The sequence below is a fragment of the Citrus sinensis genome, chromosome 6 (genome assembly GCF_022201045.2).
Source record: "Citrus sinensis cultivar Valencia sweet orange chromosome 6, DVS_A1.0, whole genome shotgun sequence".
Taxonomy (NCBI): domain Eukaryota; kingdom Viridiplantae; phylum Streptophyta; class Magnoliopsida; order Sapindales; family Rutaceae; genus Citrus; species Citrus sinensis.
In genome coordinates, this window is record NC_068561.1 from 664,004 (window position 1) to 675,106 (window position 11,103).

General features: G+C 29.9%; 2 protein-coding genes across 3 annotated transcripts; both read left to right on the forward strand.

Annotated features, from left to right (window-relative positions):
- Positions 1-236: 236 nt before the first annotated feature.
- On the forward strand, positions 237-1,498 carry LOC102621787 (hydrophobic protein RCI2B). The gene is made up of 3 exons (XM_006480277.4): positions 237-468; positions 600-704; positions 1,194-1,498. Exons 1-2 carry the CDS (start codon positions 379-381, stop codon positions 684-686), a joined length of 177 nt encoding a protein of 58 aa, XP_006480340.1. The 5' UTR covers positions 237-378; the 3' UTR covers positions 687-704; positions 1,194-1,498.
- Positions 1,499-8,654: 7,156 nt separating this feature from the next.
- Positions 8,655-10,034, forward strand: LOC102622068 (hydrophobic protein RCI2B). 2 transcript variants are annotated; one of them, XM_006480279.3, is made up of 3 exons: positions 8,655-8,887; positions 9,024-9,126; positions 9,642-10,034. In XM_006480279.3, the coding sequence occupies exons 1-2, from the start codon at positions 8,798-8,800 to the stop codon at positions 9,108-9,110; spliced, it is 177 nt and encodes a 58-aa protein (XP_006480342.1). In that variant the 5' UTR covers positions 8,655-8,797; the 3' UTR covers positions 9,111-9,126; positions 9,642-10,034. The 2 variants fall into 2 exon arrangements, with proteins under 2 accessions (XP_006480342.1, XP_006480341.1); XM_006480278.3 differs by having other exon boundaries at positions 8,657-8,887; positions 9,740-10,034.
- Positions 10,035-11,103: the final 1,069 nt, after the last annotated feature.

Consider the following 11,103-nt stretch of genomic DNA (forward strand, 5'->3'; position numbering starts at 1 on the left):
AAAAGTATAAATCACTAATTAAGCAATTAAAGTAAAAAAAAAAAATCGAGAAAATTCCAAAGAGTTGTAGCATACATGATTAAGGAAACTAATTGAACCGCGTATGATTCGTGAAAACGAAACACAAAATTAAAAAGGTACGTGTTTAGTGTGTCTGATAATCAAAACAAGACACGTGTACGAATCCTTTCGGATTCTCTTCGCAACTCTTCTCTATATAAGTCCCCATCGTCCCTCTCTGCAGTTACATAACACAAAGGCAGTTACTCAAATTGAAAAAACACACATTCCTTTAAAATCTTCAATCAAAGTTTCTTGCTTTTGACTCTTTAAATTTCACTTGATTTTTTTTTTTTTTTTTGTAAGAATCAATCAAAGATGGCAGATGAAGGCACAGCAACATGCATTGATATTATCTTGGCTATCATTTTGCCTCCTCTCGGTGTCTTTCTCAAATTTGGCTGCAAGGTAACGTAACTAGTTCTTCTCTTTTGGGGGTGTTTTTAAAATTTTATTTTATTAAAAACATTCTGAAGATATATAAGAATTCGCTAAAAAAATTTGTCTGTTTGTAATCGTTAATGCAATGGTTTGTGCAGGTTGAGTTTTGGATCTGTTTGCTGTTGACAATTTTCGGGTATATCCCTGGAATTATTTATGCTGTTTATGCCATCACCAAGAATTGATCTCTCTCTTCTTATTCTGTAAGTGCCCTACACTCTTTTCTTCTCTTCAAGCTTTTGGAAATATTTTTGTAAATTTTGTTTTTCATAACTATTAAAAATTGTTACATTTTTTTTTCAGATGTTCTGGTGATATATATATTTTCTGAATTCGGGTCTAAATCAGTCTAGTCATTATTCATGAGTTTGATTTTTTGGCAATCGAATGGAGTTATAGAATGAATCTTTTTTTTTTTCAATATTCTATAATATTATGTTATAAATCTATTGATATTTATTATCCGAAACAGAAAGAAGATTTCGATTTAAAGTTTCTCTTTTTGAGACCCCTCTTAAGACACCATGACCCGCATTAATTTGTGCCATTTATTGGTCTTAATTATTTTTACTTTAAATTGTTGTCTCCGTTGTGATTTGTTCAACGGCTATGATACAACAAGGAACTGGATTAGACCTGGGAATCAATGTCTTTTAAACTCTCTAATTTTTCTTTTTGAATTGTTTTGACAGATGGAGAGATCTGAGGGGCAGTATGTGTTTATGAGATTTTTATTTACAACCATTTGATGGACAGTTCTGATTTGATGTAGCCAGATGGATTATGATTCTTCTTTTAAGTGTTGTGTGTGCGCGTGTGTGAGAGAGTGAGTGAGTGAAGTGTTCCTTTGTTGATCTTTAATTTTTTCCGCCCTTTTTGTATGATTTGTCCCTTTTATGAACTTTAGTTCATTATTTTAATGTAAATTCCGCGACAGAAAATTTTTCTTGGGCTAAAAATTTTATATATCTATATATCTGTCACTAATTCATATTAATTGTTTCATTCTTTCCCAATTATGTATGTCTGTCACGTCCCCATTCAGATATGAATGCATATGATTTTTAATTATTTACTCATTTGCCTAATACAATGCCTTCGACTCTGGCATAATCACAACTCACAAGCATATATTGTGTTCCCTTTGGTGGATGTATTGTTTCTATCAGCAATCAAAGACAAATAGACAATTAATAATTATATACGCATATAGTAAATGGGATCTCTATCATCACTCGTCGATACATAATTCAAATTTCATTAAATAATAAGTTATAATTAAGCTCATCGATTTGTTGCGATTGTTGTGGCCGACCCCCATGACCCACGACCCACATGACCCACGTTACTATGTCCAATATCATGCTAACCATAATCAGCCACCAAAAGGGAGGAAAAAAAATGAAAAAGAAAAAAAAAAACATTTAGCTTATAGTTGATTAGATCAGGCAGATCGAACAAAAGTTTTCGAATCAAACTCATCGTAATTGAATTTACTTACGGCTTTTATGAAATAGTGTAAAATTAATATGGCAATTCAGAAAAATGATTTATTTGAGGTTAAATTAAAGGTATAAAATCTAAAATTGAACACGCAAGTTAGTACATTTATATTTTATAATTGTTCTGGATTTGTTTTATATTTTGAAAATATTGCATTATAGTTATTATCATTATATTAAGTATAGGGGGATTGTTATTTTTTCCCTATCGAATTCATTATCTATCACTTATCTTGCTATTGTTTTCATAATGTCCAATAACTCTTTTTATACAAAATAATAATAATAATAATAACAAAGAAAGAAAAAGAGAGGTAAATATATAGATCATGTACTTGGTGTTTTCTCTTGAGACATAGAAAATATACATTTATTGTGGGGGAAAAAATATAAGAAAATGTAGGTGTTGCAACTATGTCAAAGGCAAATATGCTTTTAAGGTTGAAATAATTTTTAAATTTCTTTATTCAATATCATTTTAGATTAAAAATTAAAAAAAAGATTAGAATAAATAAAAAATAAGGGTAAGAATTAGATTAGAATAAATAAAAAATATGATAAGAATTTTTCTTATTTTTAGTATTCAACATTTTATTTTAATATTAATATTAATTTGTTTAATTTATAAGAAATATATATGAACAAAGCTATACTTAGAAATAAGGATAATATTGTAAAATTTTGATATCAGGGAGTTGTTAAATATTATGAAAATAATAAGAAGATAAGTTGCGTATAGATATTAATTTTCGTATACATGAAACTGGCAATCTCCCTATCCATATATGATTTTATACATAAAACCAAACTATTATTCATTTATTTATCTCCCATCTCATTCTAAAGTTACATTCTTTACAAATTTAAAAACACTTATGCTATGAAATCACCCCACTCTGTGCAAGTAAAAAGAAAGAAGAAACCATTGTGGTGTCGGCTGCTTGCTCTTTTGCTAATTAATATTATAGCAATTCCTTTTTTTATTTTAAAAAAGTGTATTTGTAAGGAATATTACTTTTAACAAACTTCATTTCTTTTCGTCAAAGAAATTCCACCAGCTCATGAGAAGATTAAAATAAGGGCTGGGCTACGTTGGAATCGCTTCACAGGGGCACACTCTTTTATAATCATACAATCAAAATTATAATGTATTTTTTATTTTTTATCATGTTGCGTGTGTAGCTATAATTCATACTCTACCTCAGAGCAACTTTGACGTAACCATAACCTTAAAATAAATCCTATTAAACATTCTTGTTGATGCCAAAATTTAGATGATAAGATTACGAAAATTTGGTTAATATTCACGATTTATAATGTTCTGAGGAATGCATTAAGAGTCATATAAAAATTGAATACAACTCAAATTATATACTGCATTGAGAATACAAGTAATTTGTTTAGAGAAATATATGAAGAGAGTAACAAAAAAGATGGTTGGAGTCTTCATTGGACGTTAAGTCTTCCTTGGAATCAAGTGACACCACTTATAAAACAAAGACGATCAAAGTCATCGGTGGGGTTCACTGGCAAAAATCCTCTAAAATTCAAGTCAAAAAACAGAGGACGTTTGAAAGAGAGAAATTTAGCAAGGAACGAGAGAGAGAACTATGAACCCTTATACCTTTAACTTCTCTTCTATTTATAAGTTAACAAGAGAGAAAAGAGTCTTATTAACCAAGGACATGCATCATTTACACATTGATCTTACTGCCTTGCTATAAATATGTCATCTAGGTATTGGATGTTTGACTACTTAGATAACTACATTGACTTACTCATAGCTTTAGTGGCTCACTAACTAGTCGCTTCACTCTCGTTGCAAGTATAGATGGCCAACGGGCCGTGCCGTGCAGGCCTAGGCCCATCAAAAGAAGCCCACGTGTGTTTATGCTCGTGCTTTGCCGTGCTCATTATGCGTGCCGTGCCTAATTTTTTTTCCCCTAGGCCCGGCCCGGCACACGTGTCGTGCCATGCCTAAGAAAAAATGCCCATAAGCTTTTTTCTTTTTTTTTTAAGAGTACATGTCAAGTTGTTATCTTATTTTTTTCAAGCCTATGTACTTTTTTTTATCCATGTGCCTTTATTCAAACTTAATATAATTAAAAATTTAAAACTCAAGTCCATATTCAATAATAATAAATTAATAATAATAAGAGAATGTAATATTAGTTACTAAGTTTGACCATGTGGTATTAGAATTCTTTTTTAGTACTTAACAACAACAATAATAATAATTTTTTTAAGGGTTAACTTAATTGTTAATTTGGAATTACGTAGAGTAATATATCATAGTTTATAATAATATTAATACATATTTATAAAATCATGATATTTATAATTTTATTTATTAAAATCATGATATCAATTATTTATTTAATAAATTATAAACATAAATCAATTATAATTTTTTTAAACCTAAGAATTAAATAAAATTAAAAAACTTGAGTTAATAAAATATATTAAAAGATTCAATTTCAATTTATTTATAAATTTATAAAATTTTAAGTTTACTTTCATTAAAAAATGAAATGTGCTTATTGAGTATTTTTTCGAGTGTCGTGCTTTAGCCCATCTCTAATCATGCCGTACTTTTAAAGCTCACGTGCTTAAAATTCTAAGCCTGGCCCAGCCCACATGCGTGTCGTGCCGTGCCGTGCCGTGTGCTCTACTGAAACGTGTTTGTGCCGTGCCATGCTGTACGGACACGTGTTGTGCCCGTGCCGTGCCTCATGACGTCTGGCCCATTGGCCACCTCTAGTTGTAAGACCTTGATCTCATTTCAACTAACAATGCATCTATACTTCAAACATTGAGTCTAGATCTAACGACTTAAATCTAGCTACGGGGCTAACATTGATAGGTATTTAATTAATGTGGGCAATGGTTGATGTCATCTTATTGAGATATTCCTTTGGTCACATGCCGAAATGGATTTTCACTTGAACGTTAGTAATAAAACCATGGCAAATTAACTGAGTAAGCTACGCGATGGCATCATGGTGAAACTGATATGGTGCTGAGATGACATCTAGGTAGATACGAGGCGGCACCAAGAAGATGCTTGTTAACAATGCAGTGGTGCCGATATGACATCTTTGTGGCAACAAGATGGTGTGTTGCTCTCAACATGATGGTACTAAGTGACAACTTTTGTGGCAACGAGCCAGAGTTAAGAAATCGTGTTGCTCGTAATGCGTGGTGCCGAGATGACTCCTTGATTAAATGTTGTATAACAATTCTCTTTTTCAATGCTGATTTGAACACATTACTTTACCTACTTGATAAATTACTGTAGAATCACGTTTATTTATTACCGTTGCTCTAATTAGGGTTGGCAAGTGATTGGATTTGCCAAGTGGGATAAAAAAATGTCACATTCCTATCCCTTTATTTTTTTTGGGACAAAAATTTGTCCTAATCCCATCCCGTTAAATATCATGTCCTATCACATTATCCTGAACAGTCCCAAATGTAAACAAATAAATTTTGACTTTTTTTTTTCCTTTTAACGATCATCATAATTCAATATAACAAAAATCTTGAATAAATATAAAGTAGAATAATCAAATAATAATTTTATTTTTGAATACATGCATGTTCGAATATAATTTTATACTAACATTTTTTATTTGTCAGTTTGCTTCCATTGCATATTAATATTGAGACTTAAGCTTCAAAAACTATAGATTTGAATAGTAACCAACTTCAGCCATGTTAAATATCCAATAATTTAATAATATAATAATAAACCAAACCAATAGTTAGGGTTGACAATGGGATGAGATGAGATATGATTTGTCATTCTTAGTCTTATCCTGTATATGCAAATGGAATAAAAAAAATTTCATTCCCATCCCTTCATTTGCGACAAAAAATATATTTCAATCACATCCCTCTATCCCTAACTCTAATATAATTTGCTGATCGTCGACATGGCATATGAACACTTATGGTGTGTTTACTTGAGAGTTTATGGAATGGGAATGAAGGAATGAGAATGAAACCCATGTTTATTTGGCAAAATGTAATTTGGGAATGAGAATAAAATGTGTAAGTCCCACATAATTTGGAAATAAGGAATGAGAATCCCACTCCCATGGGAGGTTGAAAATAGGGATTCTCATTCCCTAAACTGACTTTTGTATCCCTCTACTTTTTTCATATTTTCCGAATTATCCTCGTTCTAACCACAATTAATTTTATTATTTTAAATGTCATTATTATTATTATTAAATTTATTATTTTAGTTATTATTAATTATTGTTATTATTATTTTTATTAATATTATCATTATTAACATTTATTATTATTATTAATTTTATTTTTTTAATTAATATTATTTTTATAATAATATTTATACATGTATCTAATTACATTATTTAATACTATAGGTATTTTAGTAAATTGATTCTCATTCCCATTTCTCATTTCTCATTCTTCATTCCCATTTATTTTTATCAGGTAAACATTAGAATCTCATTCTCATTTCTCATTACCATTTCACTCCATTATCATTCCATAAAATAAACGCACCATTTGTGCATATAGCCATCCCGAAATCATATTGTAATATGCTAATTACTTAATTATTAATTAATCATAATAAACCCACAATTTAAGCAATTTTAATCTAAGCAACACATCACATGCATAGGATGCCCCGTGTGTAAAGGTGGGTCAATATAATTGGTTCTTAGACTGGAAGCCACCATCTTCGCCTATGACCCTCATGTGTGACAACCTACAAGCCGTCAGATTCTGATACCCTGTTTCTGATTTGTTATTTTGACATCACGCGTCCGTGAAGAGGTGGAATGAAACTATTTGGGTCTCAACCATTAGGATAATAAGATCTCTAAGAATCCTTTCAAAAAAAAGAAAAAAAGAAAAAAAAAAGATCTCTAAGAATATTAAAACGAAACTAATTACTAAATTAAGGCATTCGGTTTCAAATTTAAAATGGGGGTCCCAGTTTTGATAAAATAATTTTTAATCCTTATATAAGGTAATTACTAAGTACTCCTTTATTCCTATAGTTGAACTAATTTTCTCAGTAGTGCTACACATTCTAAATTTTTTATCCTAAAAAGTTATCTCAAATGATGTGTCATTAATTAAGTGGTTGATAATTCTTTACAAGATCTAAGTGAATTAATTGTATTATCTCACTAACTAATTGATAAATGACACATCATTTGGGATAATTTTTTGGGATAAAAAATTTGAGATGTGTAGCATTACTCTTTCTCAATAGTATTTTGTACTTTTAAAAATTACCAAAACACTCTTCTTGTTAATTTTGTAACTATGGATTTAATATTTCGAGGACAAAAAAGTATATCAAATTAATATAATTTTAAATTTAAATAAATCTAACATACGATATATGTAAACATATGATAATTAAAATTTTTTAATCAAAATAAAATAAATATACGATTGAGATCTTTGAGTAATATTTTAAAAATATAACCCAAAAAAAGGGTAAATCTAAAGAGGGAATGCGCGTGGCTTAAAAGAATAAGGCTATGGATAATCGTCAATAAATTTTATAAGAAAAAAAAAAAGAACATGTAAATCTAATTATGTGGGCGCAGTCCGAGCACATGGAAGGTCGCCTGTAGCCATGTTCCCCAAATTAAATTAAGATTAATATCATCACGTGTGTGAGCTTGTGTCTTTTGTGATCCTCGAAACCAAAAGTGAGAAATTTAATATAATAGCTATTGACATTAACAAAAATTATTGACATTAGTAATCAGATATAATTTTAATTAGTGGAGTTGGTTTGATTACCGCACAGATCAAATCTTTAGACTAAAATAATTTCTTTTATTCTGAAATTTGAGTGAAATCTAGATTTCAAATCTCATGAAAACAACAGTCAAACTATGGATCTCAAAATAAAATATTACACTTCAAATTTGAAAATTATGACACCTGAAAAAAAAATAATTCCTGACTAATTTTATGAAATATTTGTCAGGACTATCTAGATCAAGTTTAATATAACATAACTTAGATATGTTTAGGTCAAAAGACGGCTAAATTTACTCCCAATTTTTTGAAATTAAAAAAAAAATCTATTCTATTCACAAATCTTTAAAAATGGGGAGAGTGATGTTATACTTTAACTTTTTTAGACCTTATTTTTGTTATTTTAGCACCTGATAAATTTTTAATCCTCTATTTTATTCGTGGCGTGTAAATGGTGATAGAAAAAAGTACCATTTAAGTAAAAGTTACTTTTTAATAAATAATTTAATAAATTTCGATTTATAAAAGACATCACATAATCGGTTTGTATGTAGAATGATCATATTTTATATATATCCTTCCGCATTTTATTTTTAATAGTTGTTTTAATACTAGAGATTCAGTACAGTTTCAAAATCTATCAAGTGCTAAACATATATTCCAAGAGGGATTAAAAAAAAATACAACTAAAAAATAAGAAATTAAAGGTAAAATTCTAGAAAATTCCAAAGAAAATGAAAATGAGACACGCAATTAAAGAAAACGTAGGAAAAAGATACGTGTTAGTGTGTCAGATAATCAAAAGATGACACGTGGGCAATTCTTCTGGATGCTGTTGTCTCTTCGAAACTCTCTCTCTCTCTCTCTTTCTATAAGCCCATCAACTCTCTTTGCAGTTCTATAAACAAAAATACCAAGTACAAATAACAAAAGCAGTTACTCAAAACCCTAAGCACTTCTTTAATCAAAGTTCTTGTTTTTTGACTCTAAATTTTATTTTATTCCATTTTACACTTTTTAAGAATCAATCAAAGATGGCAGATGGAAGCACAGCAACATGCGTAGATATTCTCTTGGCTGTTATCTTGCCTCCTCTTGGTGTCTTTCTCAAATTTGGTTGCAAGGTTCGTAGCTACTTAAAAGTTTTATTTTATTAAAATATTTTGACAATCAAAATTTGTTAGATTTTTTTTCTAATTAAGTTTTAGTAACCCTTCATGTAATTTTGATTTTAATGGGTAAAGTGAAATGATCATGCAGGCTGAGTTTTGGATCTGTTTGCTCTTGACAATTCTGGGGTATATCCCTGGAATTATTTATGCTGTTTATGCCATCACCAAGAAGTGATCTCTCGTCTTCATCTGTAAGTGCCTGTACTCTTTAATTTTGCTCAAAGCTTTTGGAAATCTTTTTATGAACTTTTTTTTAATTTATAACCAAAAAAATTGTTAATTTATTTACGATTTTACTGAACTTCTGATGATATATATTTACTGAATTCGGGTCATCACTCAAAAGCAATTTAGAAAAAAAAATTGATTTTTTTTTATAAATTTATTGATATCTATAATCTGAAATTTATTGTCTAAAAAACATGACCCAAATTTAACCTCAACAAATAATTTAGGAGGAGTGCTACCGGTAAATATGAAAATCTTTTTCTATTTTACATAAGATTTTTTTTTTCTGAAGGCGAAAAAAATATCTTGATATAAGATATTTAGTTAATAGATAATGGGTATCCAAATCAACAAGGATTTGGATTGAAAGTATGTCTTTTTGTGTCCTCCCAACCCATCGGGACCCGCATTAATTTGTGTGATCTTTTTATTGGTTAATTATATTCTAATTTAAATTTTGTCTCCATTGTGGATACAGTTGATTACAAAAGCAATTGGAGAATTTGATAAAGACTTAGGAATCAATATCATCCTTCTTGCAAGCTCTGTAATTTTTCTTTTGACTTGTTTTGACAGATTGAGAGATCCCAAGGGCATCATGTGTTATGAGATCTTTTATTTACAACCGTTAGATGGGCAGCTCTGATTTGATGTAGCCAGATGGGTTCTGATTCTTAATCAACTGGGGTGTGCGTGTGTGTGTGGGAGAGAGCACTTGTTTCGTTTGTTAATCTTTATCGTTTTCTTTTCTTTCATTTGTCCTTTTTAATGAATTTTAATTCAATATGTTGATGTAAAGTGGAGTATTATTGAGTGTGTAAATTGCCTTGTGAATCATTACAAGTCCCCACAAAACCAAATTTGTTCTGAATTATTGTGACTGCTGAGTAATTACTAAATATTCTTTTTTGTTATTTTGTAGAAAGAACAAAACTGATTGAGCTGGGCTATAACTATCTCAATTATTTAATGTGTTTGGTAAAATGGAGCTTTCATAATATTAAAGCAAAAACGAAGCAGAAAGGAACTTATCATGCAACAGACAATAAGCATTTTACTTGTGCTCTTGAAAAACGAGGTGTTCTAATTCGTACATTATTCAATAAACAATTTGCTTTACCCTGCCGTTAGGGCTTGACAAAGTAATTTTTAAGCTTCTTTTTTTTCTTTTAAATCTTTACTCATTCAAAATCGAATTTTAAGAGAAATGGGGACTGAAAATATTACCTTAAAAAAAAAGGACACAAAGAAAACTTTCTTTTATCCCATTAACCTTTGAAGGTCAGGGATACGTGACAGACTTGTACACGTCGTGCTTATTTTAGATGGTTGCGTATCATTTGAGTCTCTAGCCATGACTTCATAAAGAAAAGAAAATTCAAACCTGGAGTACATCCATATCCGTTTTGAACAAGGACTTGTATAAAATATCTTTAAAACTAACCTATGGGTGATGTCCACATTCAAATGTTGACCAGAACTTGACAGTTGTGAGACATGTTAAAATATATAATTGATTGAAAGGGCAGCATGATTTTGCCAAATTTAGATGATATCCACATTCATCGATCTTTTTTTTGGGTTCAGACCTGACTCCCTACTCAATTAAATTAGATGAGAGTCGATTTTTTCCCGTAGAAATTTGAGTTGTGTCACACTAATTTTATCAAGAGTAGTTCTGATCGATTTTTAATTGTCAATATTAATAGAATTTTGATTACAATATATAGCAGTATATCAATTAAAAAAATCGTAATCAACTCATCAAAATTATAATACCATTTCAGGAATGCACTCATAACTCGAAGTGTCGTTTGCAGTCCACAATTTAAACCTGTGTAATTAGTTAACAGAAATTTACATGCGTAGTGAAGAGTTTAAATTTTATGGGAAATTAATGAGGTTTCGGCATCGAGTGATGTATTTAGTTTCAGCATCTA

Bases quoted from the DNA above. Each gene is read 5' to 3' on its own strand.
- LOC102621787 (XM_006480277.4), top strand. From the start codon at position 379: ATGGCAGATGAAGGCACAGCAACATGCATTGATATTATCTTGGCTATC. The intron at 469-599 runs GTAACGTAACTA...TGGTTTGTGCAG, and splicing joins TTCTCAAATTTGGCTGCAAG to GTTGAGTTTTGGATCTGTTT.
- LOC102622068 (XM_006480279.3), top strand. From the start codon at position 8,798: ATGGCAGATGGAAGCACAGCAACATGCGTAGATATTCTCTTGGCTGTT. The intron at 8,888-9,023 runs GTTCGTAGCTAC...ATGATCATGCAG, and splicing joins TTCTCAAATTTGGTTGCAAG to GCTGAGTTTTGGATCTGTTT.